This window comes from Petaurus breviceps, unplaced genomic scaffold, assembly GCF_028583685.1.
Source record: "Petaurus breviceps papuanus isolate PSGF00001 unplaced genomic scaffold, PetGlider_PUasm1.0 186, whole genome shotgun sequence".
In the NCBI taxonomy this organism is placed as follows: domain Eukaryota; kingdom Metazoa; phylum Chordata; class Mammalia; order Diprotodontia; family Petauridae; genus Petaurus; species Petaurus breviceps.
In genome coordinates, this window is record NW_027185798.1 from 16094236 (window position 1) to 16120027 (window position 25792).

Below are 25792 nucleotides of genomic sequence, written 5' to 3' on the forward strand. Positions count from 1 at the left end.
GAAAGTTGGCATCTGTGATGGCAGTGATCTTTCTCTTTGCTAGATGGCTTTGAAGCCTTATAGTGTCAGTGTAGCAGTAGTTCAGAGGTGAGCTCTGGAATAGAAGCTCCACGTGTCTAAGACTGTCTTAGTCAGACTTTCCACGTCCTCCAGCTCCCTGTACATAGCAGCTACTCAGTGATGGACTGAATGAATTGTTGTGGAATGTTCCAAGAAGGCTTCATGGGAGGGTCCAGGGATTGACCTGGCCATGAAGATGGAAACGAAGGGAACAAAATCCCTTTGTCTTTGAGCATTGGAAGGGCTGGTCCATGGAAGCTGCAGTTCTTAGTGCAGGCCTGTCTCGTGGCTGGATTGGGATCAGTGGCCACATTTTCAGGGAGGCTCTGTCATAACACAGCCCTGGCAGCTATACTTAGTGGGCCTTCCTACCTTGGGTGGACTCGAAGGTCTTTGAATCTGATCGTTTAATTCTGCATTCAGCTGCCCCTAAGCCTTCCGTGTCCCTTCTGCAGCCCTGTGCTGATTACTGCCCATTTCCTTCATGTTGATGCTCAGCAGACATTGCCTTTAGTGCTGTTTCCTAGGGAGATGTCTTTTCTCCTCAGCCTGGTCTTGGTTTCTTCATCGTGGGACCCCTGGCTTAGGTTAAGCACTTGGCACAGTGCCTTGAGTAATGTTCAGTAGATATTTGATGATTGAGTTTGCGGCAACATTTGAGTGGAGGTGATTCACAGGCAGTTCAGAAGTTGAGACTGAAAGTTGAGGTTGGCTGCTGAGGTCTGGAGAAGTGCACTGGCATAGGGGCAGTAGAGTGAATGGCGTCTCTGGAGTTAGGGGAAGAAGAGTGGGCAGCAAGAGACACAGTGTAGCCTGTGCGAGGATATTCCCTCTCCCATTTGCTTCAGTCTGAGTGCACTCTTTTGGTCTCTCCCACAGCCCTTTCTCTGTCCTGGAGCCTTCTCTTTGTAACATTCTCCATTAATTAGCTCATCCATTCTCCAGGCTTTACCTCTCTTTCATGAATGACTCACTGTTACCACAGTCCTATGGGTAACAACTATTTATTAATTACCTCCTGTGTGTAAAGTAGTATTAGATACTGGCCGGGGTACAGAGATCAGTAGGACTTGGTCCTTAGCCTTGAGGAGCTTTTGTTCTAGCTAGATGAATGTTACATCCTCAGTACTGTACAGTAAGTCACAATAATAACAATAAATCACAAATAGAGTGTGGAATAGACTGTATTATAACAAGCTGTAACAAAGAGATTGTATTTTCTCGTAATGACTAGACTGTAGAGTAAGCATGTCACCTGGCCCATGAGACGTTCAGAATCCTGTGCCAGTTCCAAGAGAAGGAGCCCCTTTCAACCTTGGGGGAGGGGGATGAACAGGTGCTTGTTACATCTCTCCTCTTACCCTACTTAGAGTGTAATCCTTCTGCACAGAAATCTGCAATGGTATCCAGTCCCTACAGAATAAAGTTCAAGCCCCATCCCCACCCCCAGCTGTTTTCCTGCAACCCAGACTATCCCAGCTCCATGGCCTCCTTCACTATGTTGTATCTTCCTAGAATCTCCTTTTCTAGAAATGTTGTCCTTCAAGACTCAAATTCTGTCTTCTCTACAAAATTTTCTTATGCTGTCTCAGGAAAAAAAAAATTCTTTCATTTTTTTTTCTCTTTTCCAATAGTATTTATTCCTTTTCCTATAGCATTGGGGTTTTTTTTTTTTTCCTATAGCCATGTTTTAGCACTTAGGACAGTTGCTGGCACATAGTAGGTGCTTGATAAATGTTTATCAAATGAATATTTTCCTTTGTATTATGGTTATTTCTGTATGAATTTTTTCTCCCATAATAGCCTGTCTTGTTCTACTTTGTAGAAAAATTCCTGTAGGGTAAAAGGATTGTTTAATTATAAAGTATAAACTGATAACTTAGAGTCCCATCTCCCCCCCACCCCAAGCTAGTAAAATGTCCCCTTTTCCAAATCCCTGCCAGTTAGATTGGACGCTAGACTTTGTTGATTCCTAAACGTGTGTACTCTGTCCTTATCTTTCAGGTGCTGAAAATAGCTCTGATACAGAGAGTGCGCCTTCTCCCTCCCCAGATGAAGGTGCCAAGTCAGGTGAGGACCCTCCTGAAAATGCCACATCTGGGTTAGCCAGTGAGGCTCCGGGAGAACTGGAATCCACTACAGGTGGCCCCAGCGCATCACCTGTGCCTGTCATTCCAAGTGCAAAACCAGGAGCAGGACAGGAAGCTGGGGAAGCTCAGGTAAAGGAGGAAGTCGGTGAAGACCCTCAGGAGCCCATGGACATTGACAATGGAAGCCCCTCTGCTAATGCTCAGCCACTCTCTGGGCAAACCAAAGCAGAACCTGGCGACACGGAGATGAGACTGCCAGAAAGTGTTCAGGTGAAAGCAGAGAGCGATGCCAAAGAAAGGGACTCGGAAAGACCCAAGGAAGAGCCTGAGCCGGAGGACGAGAGCTTTGCCTTAGCGCAGACTTCCGGTGCCCCAAGGCCTGAGTCTAGATCTGACAATGACTCCAGTGCTACCTGTAGTGCAGATGAAGATGTTGATGGAGAGCCTCCTGAGAGGCAGAGGTGAGAGAGGGCCCACACTGCCCTGGGGCTGGCTGCCAGCTGGGGCTGGGCAGTGGCTCTGCATGGCACATGGAGAAGGTGCAGGGTAGATGGCCATCTGCAGGATGACTTATCTTAGTTTTTATCCAGCAGGCATTTATTAAATGTCTACATGGTGTGAGGCTTTGTGCCTTGCAGCACAGAATAAAAGAAGTGCTGGCCTTTGCAGAGCTGCAGGGTGGGGGTGGGAGTGGGGGAGAGACAAGTATCAGCACAATAGCTCGAGGAATGAGGAAGTCTGTACCCTCTGGCCGGGGTACAGAGATCAGTAGGACTTGGTCCTTAACCTTGAGGAGCTTTTGTTCTAGCTAGATGAATGTTACATCCTCAGTGTACAATAAGTCACAAAGAGAGTGTGGAATAGACTGTATTATAGCAACAACTGGGGGGCGAGGGCAGGCAGGCAGAGATGTCACATAAGCTGAGCTTCGAATGAACTCAGACTAACAAGGAGGCTGGAGAGAGAAGGGAATGGGTCCTGGCAGGATGGCAGGAAGTCAAGGGGCAAGGCAGGTCAGAGAGGGGCTACTTATCCTAGAGCCACTGAGGAGAGAGAGAAAGCTTGGGCCAGACTCGTGTTCTTTGGCTGGTGGTGCAGCAGATGGAGTTGGGTGGAGTGGGCAAAGAGCCGAGGCTGGGATTGGTCCCCCTGCTAGGAGGGAGATGAAGACAGCCAGAGTGAATTTGCAAAGAAGGAAGAGGTGTGGGAAGGAACAACAGCGGAGGAAGCTGGAAGAATGGGTGTCAGTAGATAAGGAAGGACACTGGGGAACAGGCCGGGGTAGGATGGAAGGGCTGAGGAAGAGAGGGAGTGAGTTCTGTCCATCCTGAATTTGATCTGGTTGGAGATGTCTAGTGGGCCTTTGGAACTCAGGAGTGTGGAGAGGGTAGGAGATACTGGTCTGAGAGTCATCACAGTAGAGGTGACAGCTGAACTCATGTGGAGAGTTTAGAGAGAAGGCCTTGGACTGAGCCCGGTAAACATTCTTGTTTATAGGGTAGGACTTAGACACGTATCCAGTAAAGGAAAAGTGATCAGATGGGCTTCTTTCCCAGGCCATCACCCCTGCCCTGGCGACCCACTCCTCCTTTCTTGAGTCAGTTCAGCTCTACACTTGTCCATTGCACTCAAATTCCTTGCTTCCTGCACCTTATCCTGAGTCGTGCATTGTCAAGCCCCAGCCTCCTGTTATTCTCACCACCTACCTCATTTATTCATTCAGTCTTATCCATGTGCTGCTGAAGTGAGCTGGCAGAAGTCCCCAAGCCATGCTTAGAGTCCACTACTAATGTGTGCTACAAAATCTTAACTGGAGCCTGCCTTTAGAAACACAGTTCTTTTATATCTCTAATTATTCACTGTTCCACTCACTGCAGTGGCAATTCCAGACCTTTTCTTCCCAACTGAAGCCTGCCAGAGCAACCCATCTCACCTGTGCTTAGCTAAGGACTTTCTCTCCTTCACATTTCACATCCCTCAGACATCTCTCCTTCCTATTTCCTTCTACCCTATCTAATATGAAGAGGTAGCCCTTCTCCTTGCCATGGCAGATCTTTTTATCTCATCCTTTCTTCTCTCCCAAAAGTTGCCCCTTCTACCTTCCCTCCTCTCTCTTTAATCCTTAATATCTCTCTGTCTCCTTGTTCCTTATGAGCCTCCAACCACACCAATGTCCATTTCTTCCCTCTAAAAAGCCTTCCCTTGATCCTACAAGGTTGGCCCTTGGTCAGTGTCTCTCTGCCCCTTCTTGGCCAAACTCTTGAGAAAGCTGACTACAGCAAGAGCTTCCCCTTCCTTTCCTCTCACTCACTTCTAAATCCTGTGGCACATAACTTCCAGCCCCCCCCCCCCATTCAGCTAGAATTGCTCTCTCTGAAGTTATCAGTCTCTCAATTGCCAAATCCAATGGCCTTTTCTCAGTCCTTATCCTTCTTGAACTCTCCTGCAGCCTTTGCTACCTCATGTCACTCCTGTGCTACTACTACGAAGCTTCTTGCTTGGCTCCATCCCTTCCTTGCCTGCTTGGGTAATTTTCCTAAAGCACAAGTCTGACCATGCCACTCAGTAAACCTCAGTGGCTTTTTGGTATTTCCAGGATCAGATATAAAAAGCACCATTTGAGATTTATAACCTCTCATAACCAGCCACTTCCTTCCTTTCCAGTCCCCTAATCCTCAGTCCAGGTAAACTGTCCTTGCCCATCTGCACACACTGCCCTCTTCTCCACTTGCTTCCTTCTCACTGGCTCATCTCAATGCACGGTTTGCTCTCCCTCCTCACCTCTGCCTCCTGACTTCTCTGGCTTCCTTTCTGACTGAGCACATATCTTAGGACTTTCCCCACCCTTCTTCCTTCCCCTCTCCACTTTCAGCAGCTTTGCTCTGAGATGACTTTCCATTTACCCAAAAGGAATTTTGCATGTGTATAGTTCTTTGCGTGCTGCCTCTCTCATTCTGATGTGTGTCCCTTGAAGGAGGAACTGTGTTTCTGCCCTTGCACTCCAGCACAACGTATGGCACATAAGTGAGTGCTTAATAAATGTGTATTGACTTACTGACTGACTAGGAGGAGAACCAGGGGAGAGTGATGTCTGAAAAATCAGCGAATAGGAATCAAGACTTCGAAAGGGCCTGTTGTTTAGCTAAGTGATAAATGGTCAGAGCTAAACTACACAGGATTAAGAGGTCATTAGGGGAAAAAATGTGGAGGTCACAGATTTTCTTTTTTTTATTATGGAAGTTAGGAGAGCTTTTGGATAGTAGGTTGATTCTAGGGCCAATTGAAGATCTTTTAAGGCTGGTAAAGGCAGAAATGGCTGTAACCTTCAGGGGAAAGCTTATTGATTATGGAGATATTACATTTTGGAGAGAGAGCAGTGGATGAAAGAGAGTGAGACCCTGGAGGAGACAGGAGAGATCCAAGGGCTAGGTAGAGGCTTTGGCACTAGCTCTTTAGAGCACAGACCAAGGAGGAGAGGCCACTCTGAGGGGTTGTGAAGTATAGGGATGGCATCAACTTGAGAAGAAAAGGTATGGGCAGCCAAGTAAGCTAGAACTAAAGGGCTGCTTCTCCATAGTGATGACCAGCTTACAGTTGCCAGTTGTGTAACTTGTAGCAGGGGTATTTGGCAGCAAGGGAAGGTGGGAACCTGAGAGGCCCGAGTGGTAGTAGGATGAGGGACTGCACACTAGACAATAGAGTTGAAATGGTTAACTCTAGGACTAAGATTGCCAAGGGCGGGGATGTATTGGGAGAGCAGGGAGCCAAGGACCAAGGGCTGGAGTGTAGATGAATAGATTCAGGAGCAGGTGGACAAAGGGAGAATTGCAAAAAGAAAAGTTTCATCACCTTGAGGTGGTAAGCGTTATACTACAACAGTGTTTAAAATGTTCAAAATTAAGTCAAAATTAATTTCGTATGGAAGTAATATTTAGGGATTCAAGAATTCCTTTGAACAGTTTGTCTTTTTCTGAATTTTTAAAATTATCCAGCTGTTTTGTTTTTCTTGCTTTTTTAAGTTTGGGGGGAGAGAATGGGAGATGAAAGAGAAAGAAGAGAGATCTTCATTTCAGACTAAATTTAATTTTAAAAATTACTCCACATGTTCCTTAAAAAAAAAAAAAAATATATATATATATATTGTTTTTGTCCTTTCATGATATGATGTTATACCCTAAATATGCTTTTTAAGAACTGAATCACCCTTGTAGTTAACACGTATTTATGTAATATTGAAAAGAAGAAATTGTGGTGGAAAATATAGCTTTAATTGTTTAAAATAGTCTTTGTGTTTGTATACTGTTGTATATGATAATTGTTGCCTTTATATCATTCTCAATTTCTATAACATTCTGCAAATGAAAATTGTCTTGGCTACTTTTTTTTTCTTAAAATCCTCAATAACCCTGGCAAATAAGTCCTTGGGTCTGGTCACAGGCATGACCCAGGTCTCTGATATCCCCAGGATCACCCTGTAGTGACAGAGCTATACTGCAGGCCCCATGCCTAGATGGCCGGGCTATCTTGTCATTACACCAGACAGTGGTGTTTGTTTCTTAGCCCCTTTTGTGTAAATTCAAGATAAATTCATATAACTTTCCATATATGAGTTATCATCAACATATTACAACCTTTCTTTCTTTCCTTCCTATCTTCCTTCCTATCTTCCTTCCTTCCTTCCTTCCTTCCTTCCTTCCTTCCTTCCTTCCTTCCTTCCTTCCTTCCTTCCTTCCTTCCTTCCTTCCTTCCTTCCTTCCTTCCTCCCTCCCTCCCTCCCTCCCTCCCTCCTTTCTACCTTCCTTTTGTACTACCATAAGAACCATCTTTTAATTAACTCTTAAGTAAATTGTATAGATTAATATGACTATAAGGGAATTGATTGTAAACTTTTCTTTAGTGAGAATAAGCCTTTCCAAACTTTCCTTTGCTCTCTATTTCTGATTCCAGAATGTTTCCTATGGATTCAAAGCCTTCACTGTTAAATCCTACTGGATCTGTATTAGTCTCTTCTCCCATAAAACCAGCTGCAATGGACCTACAACAGCTTCATCATAGAGCTGCTGTCATCCCACCAATGGTAAGTCCTAGCTATCTAGCTAGGGTTTGAAGTAGGTTATATTAAATTTCCATTTCTTTTGTTTGAAGGTCTTTAATTGTAGTACCCTGTGAGAAAGAAAAACAGTTCAGAATGTTCTCTTCTTTCATTTCCATAGGTTTTCTGTTTTCTCATTGTATGGTTATGGGTCAAGAGGGGGGATTGGAGGTATGCAGTGTCCAGGTTTCAGAATGGCAGAAACTCTTTAACAGGTAGAGGAGAAAGAATGACAGAATTTTATCCTCATTGTAATACACTCGCAAGTAGTCAGCCTCTCCTTGAAGGCCTCCCTTTAGGGGGAACCTACCCCTCCCTAGGCATCCCCTCCTACTTTGGGACAGTTGATATTGTTAGGAAGTTTTTCCTGATACTGGGCAGAAATTTGCCTTGGTAGAACTTTTAATTGCTCCAGATTTCTTCCCTCTTGGGCCATACAGAACACATGTAACACTTCTTCTTACATGATAGCCCTTCAGGTATTTGCAGATAGCTGGCGTATAACCCTTGGTGAAAGGTCCCTCCCCAGGGCTCCTCACAGGAGAAGAATCCTGTGCTTTTTCTCCCCTGAGCTCTGGATTTAACTTTGAGAGCAGTTCTTGACATGATCATTTTTCAGTTGCTTTTTCATGGGGATGGCCTTTAATATTGATTACACCATCTTTTCCGGGTTCAGCCCTCGTCCAAATGTCAGATATCAAAAGAAATAGGCTTATTAGAGCACAAAATTTTAGTTATTCTGTATCTTCAGTTCCACTTGGTAGACACAGTGTTTCCCAATGTGTTCTGTTTATTTTCAAGGTAGTTTTTAGTATTAAAATTTTTTTTGCCTTTTCGAATTCAGTTTTTTTTTTTTTTTAGAAGCAGTAATTTGGGGACATTACTGTAATTAGTGACTCACAGAATTCTGCCACATACTTAGCATGGGGTGAAGATTGTGCCCCCTTTGTACGACATTGGTAACTTGAGCAGACTCCTTAGCACATTTTCTCCACTCTCATCACAGGTCTCCTGCACCCCCTGTAGTGTGCCTGTCGGCGCCCCTGTGAGTGGCTATGCTCTTTTTCAGAGGCACATCAAAGCCATGCATGAATCGGCCCTTCTAGAGGAGCGGCAGAGACAAGAACAGCTTGATCCAGAGTGTCGACGTTCTGCGAGTCCAAATGTTGAATGGGAAGGTAGGTTTGAAGCACCAAGGACATATGCTACACTCTCCCTGCCCCAGGAGTTAAACCACAGAAGTCAAAATGAGCTTTGTAGATGGCAGCCATAGTTACACTCTAGGTGTTTTGTAAACCATCATTAAAAACCAGTGGGTTATTACTCCATTTTAATGGACAAATATAATTCATAGAATCAAACATAAAAACTTGGATCTAGAAAAAAAAAATTGTTTTCTATTCCTTAAATTGAAATGTAAAAGGAATTATTAAGGAATTTAAATCTTACCAAAACTATGCTTATAACCTCTAACTCTTCCAGATTATAAGAGCAAAATGAGGATTCCGCAATCTAACATCCCAAATAAAAATGGTTTGCAATCTAAAATGTTTACATCTGATTTAAGTGATTTGAGTTTATGCACAACCCCAGAATCAGGTTTCCTTTCAGGTTTGGAGCTAAGGACAAGTGTGGCCCACTCTGGACCGGGAGGCACACAAGCAAGCATGGGACACAATTCTTTGGAAGAAGTCCTGTCTCCCACATTTACTCTTCATGGCAAAACAAAAGCAGTCATATTATTCTGCCTTGAATCAAGAATGAAGTGTTAGATCTGCTGAGGAGATCTGGTTCTTATTAGGGAGTTTGATAGAATAGGATTTTAGAAAATCAGTGTTGATCAGTTTCCTCTTTATCTAGATGGTTCACAAGCCTCTTGGGAAAGGTTTTACATATGTAAATAAGTGAGTGACAAACTTGTGAAAAGATACAGAATGCAAAACAGCATTTCTTGTACTTTGCCATCTTGCTTTTTCCTTCCTGTAAATAATAAGAATGTATGTCTTGCCAAAACTTGTTATAGCAAAGTGCCAAAAAGCAATTATATTTTGGGTTGGGCCTTCTCAAACCTTTCTCTTCATCATTTTAAAATGAGAGAGAAACTAGCCAGGGGCAGTGGAGCAGTATTGTGTTTTGAATTCAAGATCTGCTTTCCAAATGAAAATGTCCCCATCTGGTGGGATTTGAAGATATTGCCATTCGAGATCATTTTGACCATGTTGCATTTTTCCCAACTATAGACATGTATATTGTCCTTATTAATAGAGCATTCCAACTAGAAAAATACTTATTAATAAAGTTGTTTTTGAACTAGAATCTGTGATTTGACAGTCATTGTTTCCTGCATAATAGACACGATGAAGGAGCAAACAGGAAAGTGAGTTTGTAAACTCACTACTTTTAAGTGGTTTAGGATAACTTGTGGAAACTTCTTAGTAAATGTATCATCCCAAATGGTTACACATGTTGGACTCATAACATTCTGCTTTAGAATGAATGAGTTAAGTTTTGCATGTGATTGAAATTTACTCAAAAAATCAGAACTACCTTCTGCGTGAGAGAAAAGACCTGAGACGCCCAAGAGATGTTTGAGCATTCACCATTTTGTCTTGTCTGCTTCTTTTGGTCTTTTTCCCCAAATAAATAATAGTTGGTTGCGTCTTGAGGCTGGATCTGAATGGTGTGACTAATTCAAACAGAAACCAAAAGTCAGGAGTTTAAGAAATGTAAATTCTAATTAAACTGCTCATTAATCCCCATGTGTGGGGGGCTGTTTTGACTGATAGTGGAATTTTCATGATTCTGCCATTGGTGTTTGCCCCTTGACAGTAATTGATCAGTGTGGTTTGGGCTCTGGGAAGGCTTGAACAGCCAGCCCAGCTGAACCAGAAAATTGTGTCACAGTTCACTTCATTCATCCATTCAGTGTACTCCCCCAGATGTTTTGAGTCCAACTTCTTTCCATTATACTTAGTTTACCAAAGGCAGTCTAAAAATTCATTTAAAAAATTACAGTGAAAACAGGCCATTTACATGAAATTAAATGACAAGTAATGCTATACTTTATAGTTAGGGGCTCCAGGAAAATTTTGACAAAATGACTCACCCTAGAAAATAGTATCAGCTAACATTTCTCTCTCCTTTTAAAGTTTACAAAGGGTTTTGCACAGATTTTCATTTGTTCTTTACAACCACCCTTGTGAGGGAGAGCCATACAAATGTTATTACCCTCGTTTGCAGATGATTGTCTACCAGAGGCCCCCCAGCTATAAATGGCTGGGCCATAATTAAGAGAAGGCCTTTGAAGACCCAGCCCACCACTCAATTTCTACTGTAACGTAATGTTCTTGTGCAATTAATTTTATTTATTTTAAAAGGTATACTTCTTTAGGTTTGGGGGACTTGTTTTTCCCTTTCATTTTCAAAGCTGCTCACACACACACACACACACACACACAGAGTCACACACAGTAAAGTAGTAGGAAGCATCAGGTTGTCAGGGCTAAGCTAATGTGCAATCAGGATTTCTTAAGTGTCTGATCTGCGTGTTTTATGATGTGATTTTCTCTTCAGTTAGCATGTTCGATTTTTCCATAAACATCTGATGCTGTTTCGAGCCTAGGAATGCAGTCTCAGAGGCTCTTTTATAAACATCTTTTTTTTTGCAAAGTTTTAGCTAGTCTACCTACATGTGGCTACTTTAGCCACAAACTCTTTCTTGCCCTTTCTTTTCTGCTGTCCTTCATTTCAAATGTCTCGAGCCAGGCACAGTCTGGTTCAGCTCCTCACTCAGCCTATGTCTAAAACTGGGGATATGTTAGGAGTAAAGGAGACCGGCATTGTGATTTCTTTTTGGCACTGGACACTTGTTGATTTTTAAATTTATTTGTATATTTATTTTTGATAGGATTCATATCTTTTCCGAACTCTTAGAGGTGACAGTTTACTAAAGAGTTTGGATTGGAGCTTCTATGATGAGTTTCTCTTTTTTTAATCCTTCTAATTTGGTATTATTTTATTTTTGACATTTTCTGTCATCAGTTGGACACTTGTTGATTTTTACAACTATGTAAGAATATTCTTTGTTTCCATCTTAAAACAAAAAGAAAACCATGTAATTTCCAACTCTTCATCTTTTCCATAATAAGATTAACATAATTAACTATTTTAAACTTAATTGGTCCCATCCTGAAATTGGAGAGGATAAAGTGGTAAAAAAAAAAAAAGGTCACTTTTAAGGAAAATTCTCTGTAGTTGAGATGCAGGTTTCTATTAAAGTCTGTTTTTCTTAGAAGTCTCTTAAAAATAAACAGTAAATTCTGTGAAAGGTGTAAGTGATGATAGGTGCTTTTGTAGGCTGACCATAGCTGAAGTTTGCATTTAAACTAAATGTATATGCAAATACTAGAAGGAAATCTCAGTTGGCACAAAACCTCTGCCAGCTTTCTGAGTTTGAATTTGTAACCTCCTAATGCCCTTTAAAACTTTTATATTTGGTTGCATTTAAATATTCTAGTCTCATTTAGTTTCAGCTTCTATTTTTAAAAACCAGATGTTGATTTTGTTGGCTTAGCTCAGTTTATATCCAAGAATTTATCTCTTTCTAAAATTAATTTAAAATTATTCATTATGGGAGAATCAGTCTCTTAATTCAAGTAATATAAAAGGCCCACATTACCAGGTTGCTTTGTGAGCCCTCCAGACCCATCCTCTGAGGTGCTCGCTGGTGCGGTGCTGATGTTGGTACCTTAGTCTCAGGTTCCCGATATAATTGCTGCATTTGCAAATTTTGTTGGTGTGCTGAAGTTTCCTGAAAAAAAGAGCATTTTTGGTTGGTTGTGAGGACTTTGCTTTTGAGATAATTTGGAGTTTTAGTTTGGCTTTCCTTTTCTTGGTTTCCATCTTAAAGGTGTGGTTTTTTGTTGGGGCTGGGGTGTTTGGAAGCTTTCAGACTCTTGCTACCAACGGTTCACTCATTAGAATAGCTGGGATCCTCCCACCCTGGATAATGTGGGCTAGGTCCTTAATATTTTAATTTGAGGTCCTTCCCTCATTTTGGTAACTTTAACTTTCTTAGGAAAATCAGTGGCCTTTCTGCCTCATGCTGAGGTCAGACGCGCACTAGAGCAGGAAGCACAGAGGCAAAGCCCCGCAGCAAGGTCAGCCTCTCCAAGAGAAGGCAGTAAAGCACCTGCACAGCCCGATAGGAGTGCTGCTCGCTGTAGTGGCCCGCCAGGTAAATATCGCTCATGTGCACAGTGGTTGCCAGCGGTCTGCCTTCAGCTGGGAGACGTTAACGCACCTTTACTTCTTCCTTCTGCACTTCAGAGACCACACCTTCCCTGCCTCAGGGTCTTGTTGTGAGTGGCCACACCATGGAGCTTGGTTTCCCTGGCTGTCTTCATGATGGCCACACAGTTTTTCCTTGAGCTTTAGTGAATTTTATGCAATCTTAAGTTACTTCAGGAGGTTTTCCAGCATCCTAGTGGGAGCTAAAGTCCTTCCCTGTTTTCCATATTCAGTAGGATATAAAGAGGAGGTGGAAGTAGTTGAGGCTGTTCTCAAGAAACATCCCTTTACTGTGACCTCAGTTGTGAAGTCCAGAGTAGTGATGGAGGCCTCTTGGAGAAAAGCTCAACAAAGTTTGCTTCTGCTGCTCGGGGTCTGGAAAGAATCGGAGATGTTTAATCGGCAAAAACAATCTAGATTATGTGTTTGGCCTGTGAGGTTAAACATTGTCGTTGTAGACAAGGTAGTTGTGCTTTACAGAATTACAAGTCCCACCAGTGACCTAAATTCTGAAGGGAAAACAAGAAGTCATCAGAAAGAGATGCACTTAGGAAATAGGGAGTGCCAGCCAGCCGCTAATCGTATTTCACTTTGGGACCGAGCCGTCTTGTGGTTAATACATTTTAGCAGACTAATAAACTGACCTTGTTTTCAAGCTTTTCTCTTTCTTTAAAAGTCCTCCAGCCTGCTCCCCATCAAGTGATAACAAGTCTCCCCGACGCAGCAAGGCTTCCAACAACCCGACCCACCAGGCCACCTCCTCCACTCATTCCTTCTTCCAAAACTACCATGGCCACTGAAAAACCATCATTCATTATGGGAGGATCAATCTCACAGGTAAAGGTCTTGTTAGCCTCACTAACTTTCCTACTGAATGCTGCTTTTTTTTTTTTTTAGGTTTTTCTGTCTTTACTATACGATTTAATTATACCTAGTAAGTAGTAATCTTCCCAAAGACTGTTGCCTAGACCCAGTTTAGAAAGAGGTATATATTGTATGCCCCAGAGAGAACCAAAGTGTCAGGAGTGTCAGAGTGTGACTCAGCATTTATTTATGTAATAAACTTTTATCACGTACCACCTGTTTTCATAGCACAGTGCCAAAGGACTAGGAAGATGTAAAGTTTAAATACAACACAGTCCCTTTCCTTAAAGAATTTATAGCTTCATGGAGGTTTAGGATACAAACACAAATAAGTATAATAAGCAGTGTTATAGGTGAAATGCATTCAAGTTAGCAAATGTGTAATGTGGGGGGGGAAGGGAGAGGCTATAAATAATGGGCATTGGGAAAGGCTTCATGTAGGAAGCAGCCTTTGCATTGTGCTTTCAATAAAGAGCAGGAATTCAGGCCTAGAAGGAGGTGGAAAGACAAAGGGAACAAGGCCAGTAGGGTGCAGAGGTAAGGGCATGGCCCATCAAGAGTTTTGAGAGGAGGCAAGAGCTCAAATTAAATGTTAAGTGCCCCTGCACCAACCCTTTGGGAGTCTACCAGGGCAGGCTGGCTGGCTAGGAGGAACTTAGATCTGTTTCAGTGGTGGGAACTTCCAAATCAATGATGCTTCTGGTCTGTTCAGAGTATTTAAGAACAGAGTCCAATGGGAGTAATGGTCTCAGACCAGGCTGGAAAGGGAAGGTGGCCCAGATCCTGGGAATTCCTAGAAGTAGCTAAGATTCCTTCAGTGCTCAGAGTGAGCCTTAACATCTGGCAGGTGTTGTCTGCCTTGACCCTTATAAAGGCTGGGGCGGGGGTTAGGGGGTGGAGAGGGAATCTGTCAGTGTCACCATTTTGTAGAAAAGGAAACTATCCTTCCTAGAGGTCATGTGACTTGCCCAGGGCCACACACATCTAGGAAGTGTTTGAAGAGAGAGTCAGATGGAGAACTGTCTGAGTCCAGATCCTTTGTATTATCTTAGCACAGCCTGAATGCAAAGCAGAGAAGTTGGAATTTTATTTGGGAGATTATTAGCAGTCAACAGTGATTTTTGAGAATAAAAGTGACATGATCAATCTGTATTTGATATTCTTTTAGTACATAAAGGTGAATCAGTGGGAGGGCAGAGATGTGGCAAAACCTGTCAGCTAATAATAATAATAATGTTTAATATTTACATGGCACTCAACTTTGTACCAGGCTCTGTGCCAAGTGATCTTTGAAACAACTCTGGGACGTCCGTGCTATTATTATCACCATTTTTTTTTTTAAGCAATTGGGGTTAAGTAACTTGCTCCAGGTTACACGGCCAGTTATTTCTGGGTGTGGTGCTGAGTGTCTCAGCCCAGGATTTGATCTCCAGGTCATCCCGACACTGGAGCCGGTGATCTTACTCTCTGAGCCACCTGGCCGCCCCTAAGCAATTGGGGTTAAGTAACTTGCTCAAAGTTACACGGCCAGTTATTTCTGGGTGTGGTGCTGAGTATCTGAGCCCAGGATTTGATCCCCAGGTCATCCTGACACTGGAGCCAGTGCTCTTACTCTCTGAGCCACCTGGCTGCCCCTAAGCAATTGGGGTTAAGTAACTTGCTCAAGGTTACACGGCCAGGTGTTTCTGGGTGGGTGCTAAGTGTCTGAGCCCGGGATTCAATCTCCAGGTCATCCCAACACTGGAGCTGGTGCTCTTACTTGCTGTGCTACCTGGCTGCCCCTATTATCACCATTTTACAGATGAGGAAACTGAGACAAGCAGGTTAAGTGACTTGCCCAAGGTCATACAACTAATAAGTGTCTGGGTGCAGATTTGAACTCAAGTCTTCATGACATGAAGCTCAATGCTTTCTCCACTGTACCACCTAGCTGCCCCGTTAGGACACTGATGCAGTGACCCAAGCCTGTGATATCAGTGCTTTGTACTTAGGGTTACAAACAGTGGGTTTAGAGAGGGGTGGGGCTTGGGGTAAGAGATGTTGCAGACATAGAGTCAAAGGACTCTGTAACAGAAGGGATGCAAGAGCTGAGGAGGAGGAGAGAGTGAAGACACAGCCTAAAAGCTGCATGACCCAAGACAGAGTAAATGGTGGTGCCCCTAGCCCAGACAGCGACAGCAGACAGACTGTGGTTTGGGGTATGCCAACTTGGAGATGCCTGTGAGAGAGCTGGGTGGAGATATCCTGCTTCAGCCTCCTGAAGGAAAGCAGTTTCCATAAGCACTGAGTGCGTTGAACTTCATGGTGGTACAGATATTGTCAGATGTTTTTAGTGACTGGGATGGACATCAGCAACTGCTGACTAAAGGCTGCTAGCAGATCTTTTAAAGTGACTGCTTTGGACTAGACAACCTCTATGGTTCCTTTCAGCTTTGTGTCTTTTTGATGATAACTCCCACAGCAACAGTGATGTATCATTTATATAATTGGAAAAAGATTTCTTTTACAGCATGGCTGCCAAGTGTGTGTAATTACACTAATTTCTAAGGAGAGTTGTCTCTCTTTTTAAGTCCTAGAGAAGGTAGTAATGACAGCTTCTCCCTCATAGATTCTCAGAATCATGGAGAACACAGCCTCAGGAATTCCCCTGGAAGAAATCTGTCTTATAACTATAAACCTGCACAGCAGCACCAAGCCTTGCCCTGGGAAGCTAGCCTACTCACTCAGTCTTTATTCTTTCAGGGAACTCCTGGCACCTATTTAACCTCTCATTGCCAACCTTCCTACACCCCAGAGCCAGCAAAGCCTTCAGTTGGGTCTATATCCCTTGGATTGCCACGGCAGCAGGAGCCAACCAAGCCTGGTAAGGAGCCAAGGGCGCACCCACTTTGGCACACTGACAGGAGCACCCCTGCCCTGCCGCTAGAGTCATGGCTCTTTTTTTTTTTTTTTTTTGACCAGCTGCCCCCATGCCCTATATCAAGCAGGAGGAATTCTCACCCCGAGGTCAAACCTCCCAGCCCGAAGGCTTATTGGTCAGGGCCCAGCATGAAGGTGTTGTCAGAGGTAACACTTGTTGGGACAGGACGGGTGGAGAAATGTTATTTTTTCAGGAAGATGAGAGAAGTAGTTTTAGAGAAGTGAATAAATGAGGTCAGTTGATGGTAATATAGACCTTTCTATTTGATAGTCTATAAACAGTGGCTTTCACTTCTCAATTCTGTTTTTCTTTTAAACTTGACTATTTGGTAATGCCATATCCTTTTGTTATACATATTGAGTAACTCTCCTAAAAAAAATTATTAAAAGCCCATCATGTCATGTCCCCATTTCCCTATAATTTTGGTAGTTTAGCGTTATTGATATTGAATGATTTTACCTGAAAGGATCTAATTTTGCCATTTATTTCATTTTGACTCAGGTACGACAGCAGCAATCCAAGAAGGAAGTATCACTCGAGGAACCCCAGCTAGCAAAGTTCCTGTTGAAAGCATCCCTTCCCTTCGGGGCTCTATCACTCAGGTAATTTTACCAATTTCTAATTTAGACAATTTCAGTTGTCCAAAAGCTCTGCATTGTTGAGGATCCTGAGACTTTCTTTGTTCCACAGTAGAATTAATATGGCCCACTCTCATTCATTTGGCTTTACAAGATGAGTGCAATCTTTCACCAGTTCAGAGTCATCGTGCTTCTGGACGTTGTTATTGTGTCCCACTAGCAGCTAAAGCTTGTGGCTACTTTCCATGGAAGGGTCAGCACTTTGCAAATGGGCAGTAAAACCAAGGTCAATGCAAACCTACAAATATCCCCCGTCCTTTGTGAAAGCACTGTGTTAGGCACTGGGGATACATTCTTTTGGGGGATACTATCTGTAAAAAGATAGCAAATAAGAAATAATGTTCTTAGACTGAGAGTGTGAGTAACTGGGACATCTAAGGAAAGGCCTCAGGGAGGGGGTGACCACTTGAGTTGTGTATGGAAGGAAGTTTGGAATTCTGGGAGGTGGAGCTGAGCAAGAGGAGCTTATTTCAGACCTGGGGGTCCCCTTGTGACAAAACCGGAGGCTAGAGGCTGAATGTTGTATCCTTCGAATACCTGCTAGGCCTTTTGGACTAGAACAGAGTGGGCATGAAGAGGATTAAGAGTATATAAGAGTGAAAAGGTGATAGAAGCTAGATTGTGGAGGTCTGAAAAAGTCTTCATTGACAAGTCACTGAAGATGTTTGAGTCTGAGGGTGCTCTGGTCAACTCTGTATTTGGCAGCTTTGAGGGGGATGTGTGGGCAAGGGGAAAAATTGCATGTGGAAAGGTCAGTTGAGAGCCTAATCTGCTGTTCAGGTGAGATGTGATAAGGCCTGGAACCAGAGCAGAAGTCATGATGGGCTAGAGAGGGACCAGTCAAGGTGAGCGCTAGTGTGTGTGCTTGGGACATCTGCAAAGTTCTGCCCCTGATGCCGAGTGGAGCTCCAGGAAGAGAAGAGAATCAGTAACACTTCCCAGATAAGACTGGCAGCACATAGAACTTGGAGGCGTTGTCAGATAGAGAAGTGTATTTTCTATACAGCCTCCCTATCAGGAGCTTGCCACTGTGGGACTGACCCTGGGCATTTGTGTGTGCACATGCAGTGGTAGAATTGAGAAGGGGGAAGAGGGATATTATCTTGTGCTTTTTATTTTTTGTTTTTTGACTGTTTGGTTAAGGAATATGGTCTTGGTGCTTCTTTGTAAGCTTTTTTGGGTGGGCTTTGCCGAAAAGACAAGTTTGTAAATTGTTTTGTGAATTATCATATGAATTGATTTACGTTAAAAAAAATTCTACTGCTGTATCCTAAGCACCAGAATTCTGACCTTTTTTATGTCTTAGGGGGCAGAATTAATTGCCAGCTGGTGATTACAAAAGACCTTTCTACCCCATTTTACAATGTTAGTTTGATCTGAAGATTTGAAATGAAAGCTTTAGACCCAATATAACAAAAATCTATTTTGGGAAATTTGGAAAACAGTGTACACAGCCCAACTCTGAGGGCTTTTAATCTGCCTGTGCTTGTTGAACTGCCAAGGATTCCTGTGTTCTTGGTTATTCTTAGCTAAAGCGTGGGTTTTACATGATCTTCATTGTTATGATTGAGAAAATAATGAACAAACTCTCCTGACTCGCTTTCATCCTCACCCTCTAGATCCCAGTTTATCTCAAAAAAGCATTTTCAGGCCTACTTTTGTTCCCCTGAGATAAGCAGCAGCCACAAAAGGAAAAATGCTCATTTTTCCTTTAACTTAGCACTGATAAGCACTGCGTAGAAGACAGCAAATAGAATCAGGCAGGCTTGTGTGCTCACTTCCCAGTGGCATCCTAAACACAGCTGGGTGGATGCAGGACAGCTTGGGAGGCAGCAAGACTGATTCAAGGCTGTGTGAATGTGCACAGGTCACTGCCCCTCAGAAGTACCCTGGTCAATTCTCCAAAACTCTTGAGTTACAGAAGAGTTTCTGATTTTCACTGGTATGGAAAATTTCCACATTGGGCTAAAATTTGAAGGACTGAACCCCAAACATAAACACCCATAACAGACATGTGATGTAAAACATCTGTTAGCGTTCTTGTGTGTTTGCAGTAAAGAATATACATGTTACTCAAAGATTAAGAGGCATTTTTCTTGTTGTAATCCAGTAATCCAGGAACCACCATAAACAGGTTAGTGTCATAAATGCGTCAGTTCATTCCACCAACACTCCTTTGAATCCTTGCCATGGCCAAAGCATGGTGGGAAACACAGTGAAGAAGATGGCATTCCCTGCCTTCAAGGAGCTTGCCAGCTAACAAGTATGGTGGTGGAATTGAGGGTTTTTAATTTCATTAAAAATTGTGTTTAAAGGTTTACCGGCCTAAAAAAAGAGATGATCTTTCTGAGGGCCAGAGGGCATGATTGCTGATTTGAACATGACACAGATGTGTCCTTCCACTTTTTAAGTGTGTGCTTCCTCTGCTCTGGAGATTAAGCTTTAGGGTTGCTACTGCTGTTATCTAAATAGATTAGAATAAGAATAGGGTCTGAGCCTGTTAAATTTGGGGAACTCCTGGTACCTATTTAACCTCTCATTGTTGACCTTCCCTCACCCTATCTACAAGGGAACTTGGGAAACTCCATGGGGAGGTAGCTCTCTGTACCAGTGAGCCCAACATCTCCTGTGTAGCCAATGACCCAAGACCTGCCCATAGACTTGGGACTGAAGGGACTGGCCCAGGATCATTCAGACTCAGGCCTTAGACCTGGGTCTTCCGGGCTCTCGGACCAGTTCTCCATCTTCTGCACCCTGCTGCCTGTCACTGTTATCTATAAAAGACTAAATTAAAATATGTTGGAGTCTGTTCTGTCTTATGCCGTTATCCATTCAGAAGGTAATCACTTTTTCCGTCTGGTCAGGGTACTCCAGCTCTGTCACAGCCTGGCCTACAAGCAGAAACAGTGGTGAAGGGAGCAATCCCTAGACTCTCTGTGGATGACAGCGGCCCTGAGAAGAGCCGAGAGGATGCTGTATCCAAAGGCCATGTGATTTACGAAGGGAAGAGTGGACACATTTTGTCCTATGATAGTGAGTACGAAAGGAGCATTCATATCATGGCATCTCAGGTGGGGGAGAGTCACTGGGACAGCCTCCCTGAGGAGTGATCCTGAGCCCGCTTGGGAAGACTCCATTTGGGGTCAGTACTTTGGATGCTTCCGTGTGCACCTTTGCCCTCATCCCAGCCCAGCCAAGCAGAATGAGCCTTGTTGATCCCTTCTTTATGTGTCAGCCTTTCAGTTGCCTGAAGCCAGCTCTCCCGCCTTCTCTTTAGGGTTAACAACCCTTTCTCCTTCCCTGGATGCTCTTAGGGGGGCTTGCATTCATGTTCACCTCGAGATTCTCCCATTTTTCAGTGACCTTGTTAAAGCTTGGAACACAGAATAACAACAGTGATAATACTAGCTAGTAAATAGAACGCTCTAAGGTTTCCGACGTGCTTGACGTATCTTACCTTATTTGGTTTTGTTTACACACCAATCCTGTGTGGAGTGTACTGTTACTATCCTACTTCTGCAGATGAGGAGACAGGCTGAAGAAGTTAAATGATTTACCCACAATCATGTATCTAGTAAGTGTCCGAAGGCAGGATTGGAACTCAGGTTATTCTAAGTTGCCTCCATCTTGACTGTGAAGCTGATTTTCTTTCACCTAAGCTTAAGACACGATCCTTATCTTTGTTAAATTTCATACTGTTAAATTCTGCTCAGTGGTTAGTGTCTATGAGGGCATTTTTGCATCTTTACACTATTATCCCACATGTTAGCTATCACTCCCAGCTATATGTTATTTGCAGTTGAGAACTTTGCTGTCTCTGCCTAAAGGCCAACAGCCAAGAGCCAAACACTGAATCCTGGCAAACTCAAAGCTACCTTCCCGGTTGAAATTGGATCATGCTTATAACCATGCTTGCAGTACTGTGATTTTACATTCATCCATTGCCTCCCTTGTTTCCATCTTTTATTCATTGGAAAATCTTAGTCAGTGAATCCCTAGGACATCCACACAGGTCTCTTTAGAGAGTTTCTCCTTTGCCTTCTCATTGACTTTTTTTTTTTTTTAAAGCAATCAGGGTTAAGTAACTTGCTCAAGGTTACACGGCCAGTTATTTCTGGGTGTGGTGCTGAGTATCTGAGCCCGGAGTCGATCCCAGGTCATCCCGACTCTGGGGCCAGTGCTCTTACTCGCTGTGCTACCTGGCCACCCCTCATTGACTTTTTCTTATGTCTTTAGAATTTCTTTCTGGAGGGTTTCCTGTCTCTTCTGGGCTGACTTTTCCTCTTCAGAAGGAGCTGCTTATCTTTTCCTTCTTTCCTTCCCTGCCACATAACATTCTCTTAAGTGTTCTACCTCCTGACTCAGGTCTACCGTCCTCCAAGTTCTCACTCTGTTTTTAGCCTTTTTTCCATTTCCCCATTGAAGTGTTTTGAATTTAACTTATATAACAGAAGATTTAACTTATTTAATGACATTGCCTTGATAAAAAGATTATTTTTTGATATTTGGAGGCATGAAATTTCACCTGTTCTTCCATTTTGAACTTTAAATTGCTTTTATAAAACTAGCAAAAGCAAATGTTTTCTTGAAATCATCTGTAAATATCCATTTTGCATAGAAAAGCCAGATAGAGGACAGTGAAAAGGGAATTAGCATACCCCCATCCATATCATCTTGGAAAACACTAGTAATTTAATTCTGATTGTCTTACTGGAATGTAAAGTCAGAACAGGCATGTTTTGTGACCAGTCATTTTCTTTACCTTCAGAATGTTTTGCAAGTGTTAAATTCCGTTCCTCTGGTCTGTGTTGCATAGTTTCCTTTGGGGTTTAGAGGCTCTGTGTTCTGACTGAACCTTTGCCTAATGGTCAAACTTGTTTTTACATCCTATAGATATGAAGAATGCTCGAGAGGGAACCAGGAGTCCAAGAGCAGCTCATGAAATCAGTTTAAAGAGAAGCTATGATTCCATGGAAGGAAACCTCAAACAAGGGATACCACTGAGAGAGTCTCCTGTGTCAGCCCCTCTGGAAGGTATGGTACAGTGCATTTCACTGCTGCTAAAGCTTGATGACGAGCCAGACAACACACATATGAAATGTGCAAGTGATTGTGAGGAAATCTGTGTAGAGAATGTTAGGGGAAAGTCACTATTCAAAACTAGTTCATAAGGCTTTCCTGTTAAATCCATTTGAGGTGCTGCATTGTATTGAAGTTCAATTCCAGAAAACTTTCAGCACCAATGAAGTGGACAGGGCACTATGCAAAGTGCTAAGAGTAGTAGCAAGGTGAAAAGAAAGCTGCTCCTGTTCTCCAGGCCCTGAGAAGGTGGTGTGTGGCGGAGAAGTGACACAAGCACAGACAGGAGGGTCCTGTCAGAGGACCAGCTCCTGGAGCCAGAGGTGGGGGCTGGAATAGGAGGTAGGCAAGAGAGCACCCAGCGATCCCCACGGAGACATCAAAGGCTTTTGAGCAGTGCCATCAAACTTGCCTGTGAAGAAACCTCCAGCCATGGTCTTCTCAGGGTTCTGACGCTGGAGCTATTGCTCAGTCTTGTGGTGACAGCAGTGATGCCGCTTTCTTTTTGCAGTAAGGCCTGCCTACCAGGTGCTTTGCTGGTGACAAAGGGTTGAGGACAGTGTGACCTGTCACAAATAGAAAACTCTGAGCTGGTAGAAGTATAAAAAGCAAGGCAAGAACTTTATTCTTTTTTTTTTTTTAAAGCAATCGGGGTTAAGTAACTTGCTCAAGATTATATGGCCAGTTATTTCTGGGTGTGGTACTGAGTATCTGAGCCCAGATTTGATCCAAGTCATTGCGACACTGGAGCCGGTGCTCTTACTCGCTGAGCCACGTGGCCGCCCCTAAGCAATTGGAGTTAAGTAACTTGCTCAAGGTTACACAGCCAGGTGTTTCTGGGTGGGTGCTAAGTGTCTGAGCCCGGGATTCGATCTCCAGGTCATCCCAACACTGGAGCCGGTGTTCTTACTCGCTGTGCTACCTAGCTGCCCCTAAGAACTTTATTCTTAAAGAGGTGCTAAGTAACTAAGGGGAAGGGATTTTATATACATGGAAGTATCAGAGATGGGACCTTTGAGATCTTTGAGTCCAATACTCATAATTTACCATTTGGGAAACTGAGATAAAACAGGGAAGCAAAGCAACTTTTCAGGGGTCACACCAAAAATGGCAGACCCAGGATTTGAAACCTACCCCACTGACTCCAGATCTAGCCATCTTTTCTGTGCACATAGTGAGTCTGATTTCCTCTTAATACATAGTGCTGGAGTTGAAATTTCTTAAAAATTGTTGTTCATTTTATAATTTCCTCAGGGTTACAGTCAAACAGCAAGCATTCATTCATTCATTTATTTTTAGAATTATTTCATTATTTTTTGTTTGTGACATTGAATTCCACAAGTTTTTAATTTCCAAATTTTCTCCACCTCCCTACCCTCCCCAAGACAGCATGCAGTCTGATATAGGCTCTACATATACATTCACATTAAACATATTTTCCCATTTGTCATGTTGCAAAGAAGAATTATGACCAATGGGAATGAACCACAAGAAACAAAAGAGAGAGCAAATAGTGTGCTTCCGTCTGCGTTCAGACTCTGTAATTCTCCATCCTGAGCCCTCGGGAGTTATCTTAGAACCTTTCATTGCTGAAAAAAGTCATCACACATTGTGGCTGTAATGGTATATAGTATTCTCCTGGTTCTGCTCACTTCACTCAGTATCAATTCATATAAATCTTTCCAGATTTTTCTAACATCCACCTGCTCATCATTTCTTGAAGCACAGTAGTATTCCATTACATTCATATACCACAACTCGTACAGCCATTCCCCAGTTGATGGGCATCCCCTCAATTTCCAGTTCTTTGCCACCACAAAATGATCTGCTATAAATATTTTTGTACATGTGGGTTCTTTTTCCATTTGTATGATGTCTTTGGCATACAGACCTAGAAGTGATATTGCAGGGTCAAAGGGTATGCACATTTTTGTAGCCCTTTGGGCATGGTTCCAAATTGCTGTCCAGAATGGTTGGATCAGTTCACAATTCCACCAACAATGCATCAGTGTTCCAATTTTCCCACTTCTCCAGCATTTATAATTTTCCTGTTTTGTTATGTTAGCCAAATCTAACAGGTGTGATGTGGTATCCAAGAGCTGTTTTGATTGCAGCAAGCATTTATTAAGTGATGGAGATGTATAAAGAAACAAGAAATTAATATTCTAGTGGAAAAGATAGGAAGCACATAGAAAATTAATGTAGAGTGAACAGTTACAAAGTAGCTAAACACACAAGGTAGTTTGGAAGGGAGAGCAAGAAACTTGAAAGAATAAAGAGATTCTTTGAGGTGGAAGGAGGGAAGCATCATATTTTGGATATGGGGATTGTCAGATGGCCAGCATAAAGGCACAGGAGAAAGGGAGTGTCAAATATGAAGAACAGAGAGAAGACCAGTTTGTCTGGATAACAATTACTGATGGACTGGAAAGATAGACTTGTGTTCATGCCTTGGAAGGCGTTCACATCCAAACTGATGAATTTATATTTTGTGCTGGAGACCGAGAGGGAGCCACCTGAGTTGATTGAATAAAGGAGTGACATGGTCAGATCTACACTTAAAAAAAATCACTGTCAGCCAGGTGGCAGACTTGGGCATCTGGATAGGTAGTTACAATAATCTAGGCAAAGATTGATGAGGGCCTGAGCCAGTGTGGCAGCTGTTGGATTAGAGAGGAATCTGGTGCATAAGCCATTGTGGAGATAGAAGGGCAAGATGTGGATACTCATTGGCTGTGTGAGGTCAAGAAGAATGCAGAATTGAGGAAATAATTTTCTAAACTCGAGAGCCCAGGAGCTTGGGAGAACATTGGACAGAACTTGGAAAGTTTGGGAGAGGGGGGGGTTTTGAAGGGAAAGACTATGAGTTTGGTTTGGATGTTGAGCTGTAGATGCCTCTGGGGCAGCCAGCTAGAAATGTTCAAAAGACCGCAGTGGTGCACAGGGAGCAGGTGGGGGCTGTCTGCATGCCTGGGTCATCTGCTTCGAAGTGATCATTTCGTGGGTTCTGAAGCATGCAGAGAAAGGAGAGAACAGGGCCACAGACTGACCCTTGAGGCATAAACTGCACTTAGCGAACTTGGTTTGCTCTCACCTACTTATTGTCCATCCCTGGTAGACCCTTTCATAGTTCTTGTTTTTTTCCCACTCTCAATAAATGTGATAGCTTTTCATTTGTTTTGTCCCTCATTCTGCTATTTATCTTTCTGTGCCCAAGCAGAGAAACTTTGGGTTTCTTTGTCTTAACTTTGAATATAGCTTTACTTTTTGCTTTTGGTCTAGTGTAGCCTTAGCCATTTTATACTTAGGAGAGTCTATTTAAAATTTGACTTACAATGTTTCTGTGTTGTAAACTGCACATTACTGTTCTTTATGGTAGATCTTCAAAAAAGCAATTTTATTCCATTGAAGATATTTAAAAGCAGTCACTATAACAGATATATTATTGTTTGTGAGTTCTCAGGGTTATCTTGTATTTTATTATTTACTTTTTTTTTTAAAGGATTGATATGCCGTGCACTACCCAGGGGGAGCCCTCATTCTGATCTTAAAGAGAGAACAGTACTATCTGGTTCAATAATGCAAGGTAAATTAGAAATTTTCTTGACTCTAGATTCATTTCTCTTTGCTGGCAAAAATGGTTCACTTTATATTAAGTATATGAGGCCATAGTGTACTCTGGGGCTAGTAATTAGTTTGCTGTTGGATTCTTAAAAGATTTAAGTCTTTCCTGAATTTTTTTGAGATAGACTTGACTTAT

The 25792-nt window shown here is 42.8% G+C and overlaps 1 protein-coding gene across 12 annotated transcripts in view; it reads left to right on the plus strand.

Moving 5' to 3' along the window:
• NCOR1 (nuclear receptor corepressor 1) overlaps positions 1-25792 on the plus strand; it is a 211728-nt gene that overhangs the window by 154303 nt on the left and 31633 nt on the right. For 8 of the 12 annotated variants that reach the window (XM_069089582.1, XM_069089581.1, XM_069089584.1 and 5 more), the window contains 11 exons: positions 2065-2611; positions 7098-7227; positions 8249-8420; positions 12320-12478; positions 13208-13368; positions 16138-16258; positions 16357-16461; positions 16817-16917; positions 19818-19986; positions 21847-21987; positions 25535-25618. In XM_069089582.1, the coding sequence (XP_068945683.1) occupies positions 2065-2611; positions 7098-7227; positions 8249-8420; positions 12320-12478; positions 13208-13368; positions 16138-16258; positions 16357-16461; positions 16817-16917; positions 19818-19986; positions 21847-21987; positions 25535-25618 (1890 nt within the window). The remainder of the gene's footprint in view (positions 1-2064; positions 2612-7097; positions 7228-8248; positions 8421-12319; positions 12479-13207; positions 13369-16137; positions 16259-16356; positions 16462-16816; positions 16918-19817; positions 19987-21846; positions 21988-25534; positions 25619-25792) is intronic. The other 4 variants (XM_069089591.1, XM_069089592.1, XM_069089588.1 and 1 more) reach the window with 3 other exon arrangements.